The 17,155-nt window shown below is 41.5% G+C and overlaps 1 protein-coding gene across 12 annotated transcripts in view; it reads left to right on the top strand.

Annotated features, from left to right (window-relative positions):
• The first annotated feature begins 5,363 nt into the window (after positions 1-5,363).
• Positions 5,364-17,155, top strand: part of TRIM55 (tripartite motif containing 55) — a 44,251-nt gene continuing 32,459 nt past the window's right edge. For 6 of the 12 annotated variants that reach the window (XM_086695226.1, XM_086695229.1, XM_086695225.1 and 3 more), the window contains exons 1-4: positions 5,364-5,706; positions 6,278-6,450; positions 13,029-13,194; positions 15,084-15,179. In XM_086695226.1, the coding sequence (XP_086551352.1) occupies positions 5,539-5,706; positions 6,278-6,450; positions 13,029-13,194; positions 15,084-15,179 (603 nt within the window). In that variant the 5' untranslated portion in view covers positions 5,364-5,538. The remainder of the gene's footprint in view (positions 5,707-6,277; positions 6,451-13,028; positions 13,195-15,083; positions 15,180-17,155) is intronic. The other 6 variants (XM_086695232.1, XM_086695227.1, XM_025922643.2 and 3 more) reach the window with 1 other exon arrangement.

Genomic DNA, 17,155 nt, shown 5'->3' with positions numbered 1-17,155 from the left:
TTGCAAGAATCCTTTTACTGGAAATAGAGTTCTGGGTTATATTTTTTTCAAGTAACTTGTAAAGTTGCTATATGGTTAAATAATGGTTCAAAGGTGCTTTTCCAGATCACACCCTGAACCCCAGAATACCAAAAGAAATAACATTATACTCTACATACGCCTCCTGTGGTCAGATGAGTTATATCTAACCGGACTGATCAACAGAGCCTGGCTCTTGGAACACCAGCTCATCTAAATCCCAAATGAAGTGCTGCCTTATCTCCACTGGTCAAATATTAGTGCTCTCACTAATAGAGGGAAGAATGGTGAGAGGGAGAGATGGATGGATGGATGGAAATTGCAGGGAACAATTAATAACCTCAATGTCTTGGTTTTAAGAGGACCTGGTCTGCACAATATTAAGAATGGGTCTTGTTTTGGGATGGAATTAAATTGACTTTCAAGAGATGTGTGACTGGTGCTGGAGTTGACCTGAAGGTCCTGGTCCACTCATGCCCTAGAGTTCCAGGCTAAATAAACCTCCTTCTTAAGCAGTCCCTAATTCTCTGCTTCCACATCCACATCATCCAGTGTTCTTTCCCTGTTTTAATGATTTAGTCAGCCACCAACTTTCTCACCTCTAGTGGGTAGAAGAAGTAAGAATTCTCCTCCCTCTCTACCTTAAACATTGAGCCAGAAGCAAGGTCAGCATTCTAGTGCCTTTCGTTTTCTCTTCCTTCCAGCAGGGCTACAGTGTCTCTGCTTCACTGCTTTGCTTCAAATCAATTTTTTACTTCCTCTTAGCTCACCTTCCATCTGACCATAAGTCTGCTGCTCTGTTTGATGAATGACTAGCTCCTTGAGTTAAACCTTGATGATTTTCAAGTACCTGGATTTTCAGTTACCTAGGCTAAAGAGACAAAGAGAACATGGGTAAATGAAATGCTGAGAAAATTCTGGAATCCTCAGGAAAGTTAGCACTCCTGACACTGATTTCCTGGGACTCTTCTAATGCCTCCTATTCCCAGGATGGTTTCTCTTGTCTTGTAAGTTGGGATGAAGAGTTGATGTTGCTCTTGTAACTATTCTAGGCTTAGAAGACTTTCATATCACTCTGACCAGAAGGTATAAAATTCATCAAAAGAAGGGGACCTTGTTCCTATGGGAGAATCCTTCAAATACACTGCAATTTTCCCCAAGATTTTTTCATATCACATATTTTAGAGCTGGTTGTTCAATATGGTAACCACTAGCCACATACGGTTGTTTAAACACAAGTTTAAATTAATAAAATTTAAAACTCAGATCTTAAATTGCATTATACGCATTTCAAGTACTCAATAGCCACCTTTGGATAGAGGTTAGACAGTACAGATAAAGAACATTAACATCACTGCAGAAAATTCTAATGGATAGTGTGCTATAGAGCAGTGTGGTATAGCTTAGCCGGTGAGGTCATGGTCTCTGTAGTCAAAAGATGTGTCTCTAAATCTGCTTCACAGCTAGCAGCCATATGACTAGGCAACTACTTTGTTGAGTTACAGTTGGTTCAGTGGAAATAATACCTATTATAAAGAGCTATTATAAGTAGTGATTGGTACTCTGTACAGATTTATTATGTTTGTTGTGGCAGTATACAGTTGACCTTTGAACAATGTGGAGGTTAGGGGTGCTGACCCCCCGTGCAGTTGAAGATCCACATACAATTTTTACTCCCCCAAAATTTAACTACTAATAGCCTACTGTTGACCACACGCCTTACTGATAAGTCAATTAACATATATTTTGTATGTTATATGTATTATATACAATAAAGTAAGCTAGAGAAAAGAAAATGTTATTAAGAAAATCGTAAGGAAGAGAAAGTATATTTATAGTACTGTACCATAAAAAAAAAAACACCTAAGTTATTGTTCAAGGGTCAACCATAGTACTAAAAGTAATAGGCTTTAGAACTCCCTTTTCTTCCTTCCTGAGATGAGCGACACACTGAAATCCACATTTCACTCCTATGCTCTGTCCTCTGAAGTCTGGGTCCATTTAGCCTGGTAGCTAGAGGTTGAAAAAAGTCAAAAGTCTTCTCTTTTTGTTATCATGCCTTAATGCCAAGTCTGCTGTTGGGCATATAGTCAGGTTCTTAGGGACCCATCTTACTTCCTCTGACTTATCGGGGGGATTGGGAAACTGCTGGTCCTCCAGGAGGTGACAGCAATGGTGGTTTTGCTTCATCTCCTCAATGTGTGTAAACATACCCCTGCCCTAGTTTGGTGGGACTCAGGAATGAGGAGTGATTGGGGCTTCCAACTAAACCAATCCCCCATGTAAAATTGCCCCAACTGGTTTTAACCCCCTGTCCTAATTGTGGCGGGTTGGGGTACAAGAAGCAGGGAAAGTTGTACATCACTCCTACACAGTAAAGACAACTTCGGGAAACTAAGCCGGCTTTCACGTCTGTGGAAATCCCAGAGCCTTGAAGTTAGCTTCAAATCTCATTCAGCTTCAGAATTTTCAGAATCATTCAGGGAAATTTGTGAATGATTTGGGAGCAGACTAAAATTTTCTGGTTCTTCTTTAGAACAGAATGCTGCTCCTACGTCCCACTCTTAATTCACATGCCCACCTCATGGACTCCTCATGGTCTCTGAGATTGGGGAGGAACAAAGAATGGAAAAAAGAAGATAAAGAGGGAAAGGCGATAATTTGGGCATATAGTCGACTTGATTTGACTCTTATTCCTATGAGATTCTTGCTAGTTTCCTGGGTAGTCTCCTAGAGGCAGTTCTACGAAAAAGTACAAGGCAGAAAGTAGGAAACAGAAAAACAGAGGAGAGGAGAGGATCAACTTAGCATCACATAATTGAATTGGGGATTCTCAATGTCAAAATTAATATTTCAAGGGTTTTTCTTTCTTTTCCCCTAAAAATACTGTTAAGCCTAGGTTATGAACACCACTCACTTACAGATTAAACAGAAATCCAGCTAGGTGAGGTCAGTTTCCCAAGATGACAAAGCAAGGTAGACATGGAAACTGGATAGAAGGCCTGTCTCCTGACTCACTGTGCACCTCTCACTGCATCACCGGTGGTTGCTCATACTCAGACCATCTGAGTCACCTCTGTGGATTCTAATTTCATAGCCTCAGAGTCCCTTTCCTCTTTTTCTTCCCCACAGCTATCGCCCAGTGCCAGGGCATCATGACCTCTCACCTAGGCATTGGCAACAATCTCCCATCTGGTCTTTATCTAGGTCACCTTCAGTATTCTAGCCACCACTGTGATACTAATCTAACCAATGCACAGCTCTCACAGAAATGTTTCTGTGAGAAACTTTCAACAACTTCCTGTTGACTAATTTATTAAGTGTTAAAAACTCTTTAGCCCGGTATTTGTGACCTGCTCATGTGCCAGCAGCATGCTCTGCACTCCAGCCCAAAGCACCATACGCTCTGAGCATTCCCCACACTCCTGTGCCTCACTGTCTTTGCTTCTGTGCCTTTTCTTAGAAAGCCCCAACTATGCCCCACATAACTACACATCCATTTGTCCAAGTTCTTAGTGGATCATTCAGATACCATCCCCCCATGAAGCCCTCCTGATGAATCCAACTCTGAAATTTTGTGGCTCTTTATCACATTTTGTTTTGTACTGTGGTTCTGTACATGCATGTCTTATTTCTGCTGTTAGACTGAGCTTCTTGAGGACAGTAACCTGTGTCTTGTTTGTCTTTCAATCCACAGAGCTGAACACAATGGGGATACACAACAGACACTCAATGAATATTTTTTGAAAGAATGAATTCCTCTAATAAGGATGGGCTTGGCTCATTGTACATTATTAGTTTGCTTGTTTTTTTTCTTAGATTGATGAGTCTTTTACAGTAGAAACTTTATCTTTCCTAGAAAATAACCTCCATAGCCCATGTGATGATAAATACTGTTAACTGCCTGGGCTAGGTGAACTGAATTAACTCAATAAAAAAATGTCACCCAATTCCCTTCTTTACTCAATAGATATTGAAAGAATAACAAAATTCTCCTAAGATCCTTGAAATGTTTACGAACACATGTAACTTATTACTAACCAATAGAGTTTATTAGATTCTCAATAAGCTTTCAGTGCACACAGCAATAAGACCATACATAACCAGTCACACTGGCCTACTGTTTACTGGTAATTAAGTGCACATTGGGGTATGTTGACAAGATGTGCTCAATGTTTGAATATTTTTAAATCAAGGAGAAATAAACCTGCAAGTAAATCACATATAAACAGATACTATTTCATTTTTGATCTGATTTTTTAATTTTTAAATAACTCTATATTGGTGAAACAGTTTCACAAAATTCTGGCAAATATCAAAATTGTTATTTGTGACTCAAGAGCAGACCAAGAATATCAGAAATGACTAGGGAAACTATCATTTTAAAAAATCAACTTGGAAGAGGAGGGGGCAAATGCAAAGAGGTGTAATAGGTATTTCAGACCAGATGAAACCCGGGTATGGAAGCAGGACTCCATTTTCACTTCGGTTGGCAACAGCACTGATATCTGTTCCCTGCTTTATGGAAAAATGAAACAATGGGTCTGTTATCCTACATGCCATTACTACCTCATTACTGATTATTGTTGCAAACTAAATTTATATTTTAAAAGATTGCCAAATTTTCTTTGTGTTTTTGGTGTGTGTGAGGGGGAAGGTGACTGTAGGGATACAGGATGAAGGAGGGAGTTAGGGAGGAGGAAGAGCAGTGTGGAAGAAAAAAGAATTTACTAGAATTTTATTCACAACATAAAAACATGGGATCATCAACTGGTGTTTGGATTTTTTTTTCGTAGATACTTTTATGGTGAAAAGGATTGAAATCAGTTTTTAAATTTGAATTTTTCCCAGACCGCCATTCTTGCAAAGATGAAAAATTTAAAGTGAAGCAAATCGTTTTAGTTGATTGCCCTAGTGAAGTCAGGAAAATGATTTTTGAGACATGTTTTGTTTGTTTTCATGTAAGATGGTATGATCACACTACTTTTGGTGACCTGCTTCCTCAATTCTCCAGACAGAAATGCATTCGTCATACAGTTAGACTCTTGGGCTGCATTCTCCCCAGTCCTGGAGAAACCCGTCACCACGTTCTTATTGAGTGCTCACAGAGGGCATGGCTCAGTGACTAGGCATGCATATTTGCATTTGTTGTTGACAACTGTCAGCTTCAACATCCCTCTCCTCACAACTCTGTCTAAATGGGGTTTGTAATCCTTCTTCCCACTCACTCTCTTCACTCCCTGGGGCAGGAATGTTGGCTCCTGTTCTCTGTCACCTGTCAGAATCCATCCTCCTGTCACTGGCTTATATGGACAAGTCAGCCCACTGTCACGTGACCCCCCCTGCTGCTAAAAACAGCTCAGGCACCCCCTCTGAACCTGGGCCTGAAACAATGTCTTCCATCGAAAAAACCGTAAAGGACACTTGATCACCCAATCCTTGGAATTATTTCCAGGAAACACTTGCAGAAACCATTCGGAGCACCCTTTCCCTGGCAGTGCACACGGGGACGGCCAGGAGATGAGCGCATCTTTGAATTATAAGTCTTTTTCCAAAGAGCAGCAGACCATGGATAACTTGGAGAAGCAACTCATCTGTCCTATCTGCTTAGAGATGTTCACGAAACCCGTGGTCATTCTCCCCTGTCAGCATAACCTGTGTAGGAAATGTGCCAGTGATATTTTCCAGGTAGGTTTGTTTGGAATTTAGGGGGTAAAAAAGATTCTCTCTTCTTGGAATCAAGTCCTTAACGTGTAGGTGAATTCTTTCAGAAAACTTTATAAGGCTACATTCGTTTTTAAGAAAACCATTTTTTTAAATGATTTGCTTTGTGCTTTGCTGTCTGCCTCCTCCTTACTCCTCCTTACTCCCAAATCTAGTTTTAACTTAAATACTAAGAATCCTATTTGTTTAAAAAAAAAAACAAAAACAAAACCTTCAAAACATTGAATCTGCTTCAAAATTGTAAATGAGTTGCTTCCTAAGACATTAATGTTAGAGTTTCTGGCTAGAGCTTTTGGTAATAAAAATGTTGGATGGAAAAGTGCCTCATGCTGAAAATGGTACATGGCAGTTGACTGTGGATAAAGTGCTGGGCCTGTATTTTAGGACCACTTGCTGCTAAAGCCCTAAGGGATTATCTTATGGCCAGCCTAAAGTAGAAGTTGATCTTGTTTGTAGTAACAGAGAGTGAAAAGAAGTCTCAGAAAAGCTACCTGTGGCATTACTTAATTCCTCTTTTCTTGCTTGGCAAGAACAGGCCTCTAACCCGTATTTGCCCACAAGAGGAGGCACCACTGTGGCATCAGGGGGCCGGTTTCGCTGTCCATCCTGTAGACACGAAGTGGTTCTGGACAGACATGGGATATATGGCCTTCAGAGGAACCTGCTGGTGGAAAATATCATTGACATCTATAAGCAGGAGTCCACCAGGTACTGTCCCTTCATGTGTCACACCCATCTGAAGCGTGGTTTTGTGTATTTGTTTGTTTGTTCTAACAGATCAATCTATCCAATGCTCGTTTGCCAATCACAGACACTGTCTTATAGGAAAATGTTTTTCCAAGTGAGTCCTTACCGGTGTGAGAATCACTCATGGAAAGAGAAGGGAGCTGGTGCCCAAGACTTTGCATCAATTTAAGAATGAAGTAATTCATTAACACTAATCTGTTCAGTAATACTGAGAGAGGCATAATGCGGCCTACCCCTCTCAGCCCTGTATTACGCATATTTTAGACATTTCTGCACCTCACAGGTTCTTCGTAGCTCCCAATTCTACATAGCAGAAAATTCACAGTACAAAACTTTAAGGAGAACTAACAGAAATGGCATTTTCCAAAATAGTCCAGTTCCTAGTTTAGACAACAGTCTCACCTTAAAATTGTCTAGATGATCATAATAAAAAACAAATTTCTCTAACATAGTTAATCATTGTATGGACTCTGGGAAGTTACAAAGCAATGCATAGTCCTGCCCTTCAGCAACTTAAAGTTTAGTGACATGGGTGGGTGGGGGGAAGAAGATGGCATTTGGGTTATGTTTCTCTACTCTCTAGATTGTATTTGCTGCATACTCTCAGCATTCACCTGTTGGATTGATACTCAGTATATGCATCCATTCATTAAAAAAAAAAAAAAAAAAAAAAGGCTTCTTCCTCATCTAATCACATTGGCCATAGAGTTCCTTTCCTAGAGACAACACCGTAGTAGTTCATTCCTAGAAGTCATGGTGTGAAGAGCCCTTTTTCAATTGTACACAGGTCAGTCCAGTCCACAAAGCTTGATAGCAATATTGAGACCATCTGGAAATGAACTCATTGTGATTCTTATTAGGAGACATGTATTTATGGAACATCTGCAGGGCTTTAAGAGCCTAGCACTCTTAGAAGGAAAGCTGTTCCATAAATCTAACATATAATTATTATAATCATTATGGCTATTAGTTTCTGCTTAAGATTCAAACTAAATTAGATAGTGCCAGGATCTAGATGGAAGTGGGGGAAGAAGAGTAATTACCGATGACATATTACAGAGATACAGAGTCAGCTATTTCCTTTGCTTCCAAAGTGTCTGCAGAAGAAGGAAAATACTGTTGTTGCTGCTGTTGCTTCACAGATCTGATTTCATTGTTTTACATTACTTTAAAATGCAAATACACACACACTGTCTCTTTAAAAAAAGTCAACTAATAACCAACCAATTATTAAGGGTGTTGATATAAGAGCTGATTTAGTGCCTAGTACAGTGTCTTGCATAGAATAGTTGCTTCATAAGTGCCAGCTAATTAAGCAACACCAAAAAGCTTCTTACATGTTCTATTTATTGCAATAATTTCCTTTTGCTACTTGCTACAGTGAGAGCTTGAAACATGGGAAATAATAACAATGTTATGAAATCCAGAGAAGAAAGATGTTAAAACTTGTAGCATTAGCAAAACCAAAAGACATGTCCTTACTTTAACTATAAAGTCTACATGTGCATCTGCCAAAAAAGTGCCCAGGTGCACAAATGGTATAAAGGTAATGAACCAAATTTCCAACAATGAAGCTTATAGCTGGGTGGACCAGTGGTGTTTTTCTGATTATCAAGCTCTTCTTACACTGTTATTTCTTGAACTTGAGACTCGCCTTGGGACATTTTTACTTGGTAGTAAAATCACAAGTTGCACAAAGGGCCCAGGTACATGTTTGGGCATACACCCAGGTGTTCCCTGGAGGCTGTCAGCCTTGCCAGCCCAGAACCCTGCGCCTCAGAGAACATTAGGCAACCTTAGAATAACCTTGGATATTCAGAGTGAGAGGCACCCATCTCTGGCTCACAGTCATTGGTGTGGGGGCAGAAAGGAGAGGGGCTGGTCAACTCTGACCTCCCACAGAAAGACCAGACATTGTAGATCTCAACAAAACCTGGCCTTATCTAGAATAATTGCCTGGTGCTGAACTAGCCACAGTTTGGAGAGGTGGACACAAGAAGGAATTTATTTCATTAACAGTAATCACAAAAATCATAATTAACTTTATAATAAGTAAAACTAATATGTGCCAACCACTGTTCAGGGTGCTTTACACATGAATCACATGTAATTCTTTAATCTGCACAACAATCCTGTGAGATTGTGATTATTATCATTACCTTATTAAAAACTTTGAATATTCTACTCAAACTAACTCATATACATAATTTAAACATTCAAATAGTACTAGGATACCTCTAATGAGGCCCACGCTCCCACCCCACTCTCCACCCCCAAGTCTCACTCCCCAGAGCCAACCACTTTTAATTGTTTTAATTGTTTAGCTTTTAACTGTTTTAGGTGACATCTGTATACTACAGATCTGTGTACTCCTATTTCTGATTTTTCAATTTAGACATTCTCTATGGACTTTTCACTGCAGAAAGTCAGGACAGTGCCCTCACGTCGTTGGGCTTCACCTACTTTTCCTCTTCCCTGGGTTGAATCCTTATTTCCTAGAGCCTACGTCTTTCTCTTTGTTGGTTTGTTCTACTGTTTTATATGGACCACATCCTCAAGCAATCTTCCGAAATATGCAAAAAAGTGCCCCGCTTTTTAGCCTCCCCCCACACTTCTGCCTTCAAAATACCTGGCTGCCACAGTTGCAGAGCCTTTCTGGGGTCCCTCAGCTCAAGTCAGCTTGCTCCTCTCAGCCTTCTCCCCCGCAGGCGCTTAGCAGAAAGAAGAGTCACTTCCTTTCATCCAGAAGTTCTCAATTTCCCACATGTGGTTGACATCCCTTATCTGCTGTCATGTTGCTCGTTTTTTGTCCTTCTTGACCTATATTAGAATGCGATTTTTAAAATTTCCCCACTCTCATTTTAGTGGGATTTCCACAGGAAACACAAATAAAAAAGGCACATGTTCATTCTGCTGTATTTAATTAGAAGACCCTCAGGCCAATTTTCAGATATGAATAAAAGCTGAGCCTCAAAGAGGTTAAGTAACTTGCCTGAGGTCACACAACCACCACACGGAGAAGCTCAGCTGGAATTAAGCTTTGAGATAAGTACCACCTGTAATGCCTCACCAAGACCAGATGCCAACCCTTCAGGATTCACCAGGATGGTTCCAGGAACCTGAGACCAGAGACAGCAGGCTACAGACTCCTGGAGACTAGGCAGCACTGAGTGGCTAGGGGCCACTGCCAGCATCTGAAGCTGAGTCCTGAGCCACAACTGTGAGCTCAGCTACCCTCACCTCATGAAAGTGCATTTACATCTTTATTCTACATACCTGTTTGACCTAAGTCTGTCATATGTTTTAAGTTGTCTAAAGGTCTCTATTATACACCCGCTTTTAAGTAGGGACGACTCTGGGCCTGTGTAACCACCTAAACAAGAAAAACCTAATAAGGAATATGGGACATAGTTCTCAGTCTGTATTGCATTATGGAAAAATAATCACAACCAAAAACTAAGCATACAGCCTTATGGCTGTTGCCACATTTTCAAAGTGTTCGCGCGTACTGTATACATACACACATATATATATTGTATACATACATATATGTACTCACAGACCTGAGCTCTGGTCCAGCTGCTGACATCAGAACAACACACGGATGCAAGCTGCCCTCAGGAAATGCTTCAGGGAAGTGAGCCACAGAGGCATCACCTGTGCCATTTTCCAGTACATATACTCCAGATACATGCTTGACATTTATTATTATGAGGTGGAGATATATGGGACAGTAGGTATAGGAGGTGGAGAAGCCTTTGAACAAGCGAAGAGCAAACCACTTCTAGTCTCTAGAGAACCTTAAAGGGTTTTGTCACTTATAAATGGAGTCTTCAGAATGTTGTCTGGTTTCTTTGCCACTCATGAGTGCCAAGTGACCCTGGTTTTCCCCCATATTTCACATGCTTTCCCCAGATGAATTAGAGTACAAGGAATACTGTTCATTCATCTGGCAAAGTCTCTTTCATTTCTCATTCATTCAACAAATATTTACTGAGTACCACTCTATGCAAGGCATTGTTCTGGGCACCAGGGATCCAGCAAAAAAAAAAAACAAGACAAACCTGCCCTCATGGAAATCACATATTTGTGGAGGAAACAGATAGACCTGGGAAGGAAGATATATTTCTTCGTTGCAGAGTTTACTTTTCTCAATTGACTTCCAAGGATATGGCAGAATTTCAAGTTAGGAAGCCACAGATTTCATGGAAACCATATTGTTACGAGACCAGGTGAAAATTCTTTTCACAAAAATCTCAAAGCTGGAAGCCCATACAATTTCCTCACCAGACCCAGGTCTTACCCCCACAGCCCAGTCTCCTTGACTTGACTCCTACCTAGTGATTTATAGATATAAATCAGTATATTTTATGCCTTTCTCTGAGTTCTGGGGCTGCAGGTATGTGGTACCACACATCAGTATCAATAGTTTACAAACCATTTTATTCATGTCTCACACTAGAAGTACATTTTACATTGTGATCCAATGACCATTACATACATGGATGGATATAGATATATAGACATGAAATATATACTTTTTGTTTCCAGTGCACTTAAATACATGTACATACATAAGCATGTAAAACATACACATGTGTCTATGTACACCAGAAACAAAAGTTTCAGGTATCATTACTTATTCTTACCAGGTGTAGCCCATGTATTTACTGTCTATTTTAGTTTGAGTTTAACAATGCTGGCCATGACCTCTAAATTGATTTCATGGCCCATAATAATCAATTTCACAGCCCATAAATACCTGCGGTTTTTTAAAAAGTGGATCTTGGTAACAACAGAAAAATTCAGTCCCAATCTTTTAAATAACGATGCTTATAAATATGTGTTTGGGAATATGAAGAAAGGTTTTGGATTTGTATTTACATTTTTCAGGTACCTCTGAAAACTATTAACAACCTTGGTCTTTAGATAGGATGTATAAGAATTCCAGGTTTTTGCGAGGCAGGCTACACCCACATCTCTCACCATGTTCTCCAGAGGGGGCCTAGAGCACTACAATTTGACATAATTTTGATCTTGATCATCACACATAAATCACACTGATCATTAGGAGAATATACAGGGCCCCACCACACGCTGTGAACTTGGGCCGTTCCAGGTGATTCCACAGCAAGTTATTCTTAAATAGTAATGACTTGTCACTCCCCTTTCATGCTTTCAATTCTTCATTGCTTGGTCATCGTCTCACTAACACATACAAACCCAATGCTCCATTATTACCTGTTGCAGTTCCGAAAAGTTTTGGCTGGTGCTGAACTACTGGGAAAACTAAAACCTGGGGATTATCTGTGAGGTCCTTACTTCCAAGGTTACCACCATGTCCCAGAACAGCATTTTGCATTTTTCTTATTGCTTAAAGTACTGTTCACAGTCACTGAGCACACAATACCCACTCAGTCCCTGCCAAGTCCTCAATCGGGAAATTATTTACATTTAATTTTCTTAATGGCAGGAAGAGACCCAAACAAATTAATGAAGCACACACGGACATGTTCCTTCTTACACAGAGCTATTTCCATCAGTGCCTAGACTAATAATCAGAGATTTGGACTCCTCCAGCCCACCTCTATCTTCCTTTTGGTGGGAGAAGTGTTTGCTGGAGGTTGTAGAGTTGGGACCTAGTGTTTCTGCAAAGCCAGCATAAACTTGAGATTTAGCTTATCAGCAAATACTCCTTTTTTTTTTTTTCAACGTTTATTTATTTTTGGGACAGAGAGAGACAGAGTATGAACGGGGGAGGGGCAGAGAGAGAGGGAGACACAGAATCAGAAACAGGCTCCAGGCTCTGAGCCATCAGCCCAGAGCCTGACGCGGGGCTCGAACTCACGGACCGCGAGATCGTGACCTAGCTGAAGTCGGACGCTTAACCGACTGCGCCACCCAGGCGCCCCAGCAAATACTCCTTCTTTACCCATAATTGGAAAGTATCTCAAGAGACTTGTAAGTGTGTGCAGACAGTGCTGGAGCACACTCCTCACAATTTTCAGGAATTTTACTAGCTGTGTTTTAAACCGTCAATAAGTTTATTTTTTTTTTCAACTTTTATTTATTTTTGGGACAGAGAGAGACAGAGCATGAATGGGGGAGGGGCAGAGAGAGAGGGAGACACAGAATCGGAAACAGGCTCCAGGCTCTGAGCCTGACGCGGGGCTCGAACTCACGGACCGCGAGATCGTGACCTGGCGGAAGTCGGACTCTTAACCGACTGCGCCACCCAGGCGCCCCAAACCGTCAATAAGTTTAAACCAGCCATGATGGGAACCCTCACCACAGAAATTGTCAAACACTACAGATCAGAGTGTCCATGTCCTATCCCCTACTCCAGGCTGGTCGTTAGATACCTATCAGCACACCACTGCTAAGCCCAAAGGGCAACTGAATTTGGAGGTTTCCGAGGACAAGAACAGGACCTTGGAAGTTTTCTGGAAGAGCAATACTAATCCCACCCCCCCCACCCCCCACCAACCCTGCTTTGCTGCAATGGGAGCTGACACATTTATCTGCCCACCTCCTCCCAGACCAGAAAAGAAGTCTGACCAGCCCATGTGTGAGGAGCACGAAGAGGAACGCATCAACATCTACTGTCTGAACTGTGAAGTGCCCACCTGCTCTCTGTGCAAGGTCTTTGGGGCACACAAGGATTGCCAGGTGGCTCCCCTAACTCACGTGTTCCAGAGGCAGAAGGTAACAGAGCCTCTCTTCCTCTTCTCCAGCCCCTTCCGAATTTCTGTGTGATTGGCTCTCTTTGCCGAAGGGGACTGCCCAAGCCACGTAGCCCTGAGGCCTGGCGGCTCAGAGCAGGGAGTGGTGTAGTGCTGGTGCAAACATGGCCACACACTAGATCCCCAAGAGAGTAAGGGGACTGCTAGCGAGGGAAGGGGTGCCGAGGCTCAGGAAGGTGCGCAGAGGGCAAGGGTCGCTTGTTATTTGTGCATCCGGGAGGTTGCTGAAGACAAGCAATGTGTTGGGACCTGGTCAGAGCTGTTTGAAGTTTAGACTATAGATAAGAAAAGGATTAACTTTTCACGCCAGTCACAGGAATTTTTCTTCATTCACTAAAAAAAGCTACTGTTTCCTGCACCCTTCCCAGGCCTTTGCTCCCCCAACTCCTACTGTATTAGCCTTCAAGTCCAGGTTAAACTGGCTTCCTAGGGTTTCAACCTAGGCCGCTTGCTAAAAGGACTCCTCTCAGTTTGACACATGTCCCCACCCCCCCACCAGGGCGTCAGCCTCCTCACCCTGACCAACCACAGCATGTCCCCAGCTTATCACTAACCTGCCAACCCAGTTTCATCCACTGGCAAGTAGCAACTTGCCCATTTGATGCAAATAAGCGTGCAGTTGTGTGCTCAAATAGATGCAGCCACTCCCCACACCTAGAATTTGAGGAGTTCCATATCTAGCTCCTTTCTATGAAGAATCACACATCCCACATTTGGTAGATATTTTACTGTGAGGGTCAGAGTTGGAATCAAATGTGAAAGCCAAACTTCTGGGCAATACCAGTCATGACCAGTGAGTGCTAACTGCCAAAAAAGCAGAATTTAGCAAGACATCTGTAACATTTATTTATTTTTCAATCCATTTGTGGTTTATTTCCCCTTATCCTTCCACACCCACCCATCCCCCTCAAGTTATGGCATGTTAGAACCGAATGGTACTTGTTTCACACGATTTCCCTCAGAGCCCTAGGAACTCGCGTGGGATGGACAGGACAGACTGGCAGGACTTCTACCCCACTCCTGTTTGGACAGAGCAGCTTCACTCTTATCTACTGTGATTCCACATTAGCTTCCTTTTTCTGAAGAAAGGGTTCTGAAGCTTTACAATGTTTTACAACCACTGTTCTGGTCCAACCTTCTCACTTTATATCCAAGAAATTTAGGGTCCACATTGATTACATGTTTGGCCAACATCATAACCAAGTTAAAGGCAGAGTTGGATCAAGCAGGTAGGTCTCCAAAGTCCCCATTCAGTGCTCCCTGATAGCCAGTCTTGGAAAGCGGAGAGGAATTTCAAGTTGAAAACCCTCCCCTAGAACTAGTCAAATGCTAGAGTTTCAAGTTTGTAATAACTTAGTCTAGTACGTATGTATTTGCACACCTAGCACATAGAAGGTGCGTATTACTTGAGTCAGTGATATTTACTATTCTCATTTCCCTAGTAAAATGGATCCTGAGCTACACTAGGAAAATAATTCATTTCGGGTCTCTGAAGTCACATATTGGACTCCACTGAATTTATAAACAATATTTATAATTACTTAGCTTGAATATGCTATTCTCTATAATCTATAATTCAGTGTTTATGATGTTATTACCAAGGTCAGATCTCAGTCTCCATTAAGAATTTGGTGAAAACTATGAAACTTCTTCCCAAATACATTTATATACACATCTAGACAGAATTTTATTACAAGACCAGGAGGTTCACAGGCCTTATAAGCCTGTTACTCCTATGGGGTTCAGTGGATGCTGGATTAGGAATCCATGAGGATAATACTACAATTTATCTACAATCAGGGCTGACTAGAAAACTCCTAAAACTTTGCATCCCTCCTTTCTCTTCATTAGTCTGAGCTCAGTGATGGCATTGCTGTCCTTGTGGGAAGCAATGATCGAGTCCAGGGAGTAATCAGCCAGCTGGAGGACACCTGTAAAACTATTGAGGTAAGTCAAACAACTCCAGCTGAATACACACCAAGCCTGAACTCCTGGGGGGTTGTGGCTGCCTCAGTGCCACACAATCTTTCCTTATAGAATGACCGCCTTCCTCATATGTCTCTAAAACATTCTCCTCCTGGCTCAGGAAGAGAAGTTACCATGTGAGTCAACAAGGCAGATTTTACCACATCTACTGGGGTGGTTGTTACATTTGCTGTTTTTTGTTGGTCAATCCATTTTAAAAGATTAGTTAGAAGAAAAATCAATTCCCAGTAATGAAAATAAGTGTTATCCACCATTATAGTACTATTTCTTTGTGGAAATCCAAATGTCTTAAGGAGTACTAGTTAGTGCTTTGGAAAATCATGTGCAGGTTTGAGCTGCATATCTACACTCTGACAGCGGGGTCACAAAGGGGATAGCAGAAGGAGGAAGATGTGTCTGTGGTTATAGAATGATTTAGTCATGGATTTCATTGAGACTAGAGCTCTGGCTCATTCATATCTGCCCTCTGCCTGGCCCAGTGCCTGGAACATAATAAACACTTGATACAAACTTGGTGAACAAATGCATAAATGACTGGCTGTTTAGCTCACACTGAAGCTTGGCATATAAGAAATACTGTAAATCCACCCTTCCTCAAGATCAAGTATAAACTGTGTAATTGCTGAAGGCAAAAAGCTGAAACCTAAAGAGATTTAGCTATGTGGCAGATACCTTTTCAAGAACTGAAGATTCACAGACTAGTTAAGCCAGGCTGCACAGAGGACAGGTGCAAGACAGCTGGGTTGAGTGCAGGTCTCTGGATCTGTAACCTGGAGCCATTTATTACTCCCTGCTTTAAGTTTTGGGGTTGTTGGTTCTTGTAGTTGGACCTCAGATGCAGTGTTGAGGCACTGTACTGTTCAGTCTGTAGCATATTGTCTGTATTGCTGTAGGCAAGGCCCCTCTTGTTATCTACTTATTTCTTTTTATCTCCATATTCCACTCCTGTTCTCTTCTCTGTACATAACCACTCTAACATGTTTGGTGTTCTGTTCACTTATACTCTTATAAAATCTTGATTATTTTATATGCACGTCTTTTACTTTTATAAATGGTATTGTGCTATATTTCTCGTTCTGCTTTTTTTAAATTATGTATTATGTTTTAAAGATCCCTTCTCATGTACATTCAATCCTTCATTTTTCTCCTCTGTAAAAATGGGGCATAGTACCCACCTTATAGAGTTACTGTGAAAAATTAAGCATAAGCAAAATGCTTAGCACAGTGCCTAGTATATGGTGAGTGCCTGATAAATACCCTGTTTTCATTATTTTATCATTAGAAAGGCAAATTCTATCAGAAGCCAAAGGCTGGTTCCTGGATGATCACTTCAACACATTGGCCATAACCATCTCATTTTAGATTTCTACACCATTAAAATCAATGTCCTTTCTTCTCCATACATATATTCCTGTAAAGATCATGATAAATCTGGGATCCATTTACAGAAGGGAGGTTTTCTTTTGGTGAAGAGCCCAAAGAGATTACAAAATGGACAATATAAACTCTTATCTTTTTACTTATTTACAGTAAAGGCCAAATACAACTTAATCAGTAAACCATGAATCAGCACTCCAGTGTGGTGCCATGTTGAGTCTTGGGTGTATAAATAGGAGTGGGTTGCTTGTGGGTAAGTGAGGTAATCTCTATACTCATCTCTGGTCAAGCCTTCATCAGAGATCTCTGTCTGGGACATCAAGGCTGCAGAACACATACAGGAGAAAAGCTCCGGGGGTCACATTTGGCCTTGAGCAAAGAAATGCAAACAAACCGGGCTCCCTGTAGCCAGCATGCGGCGGGGGGGGGGGGGGGGGGCGGGCACTGAGAGGGCGGGGAGAGATTTGACAACTGGTTTTCTTCTGGAGGCCGGTCAGGGTCACAATAGGGAGCAGCTGTTTTTTCTTTCACTGAGAACAAGACAAGCCGGAACAGGTTTG

Source organism: Puma concolor, chromosome F2 (genome assembly GCF_028749965.1).
Source record: "Puma concolor isolate L17-30 chromosome F2, mPumCon1.1.hap2, whole genome shotgun sequence".
Lineage (NCBI taxonomy): Eukaryota > Metazoa > Chordata > Mammalia > Carnivora > Felidae > Puma > Puma concolor.
The sequence above is the reverse complement of the archived record's forward strand: the minus strand, read 5'-3'. Positions and strand labels throughout refer to the sequence as shown.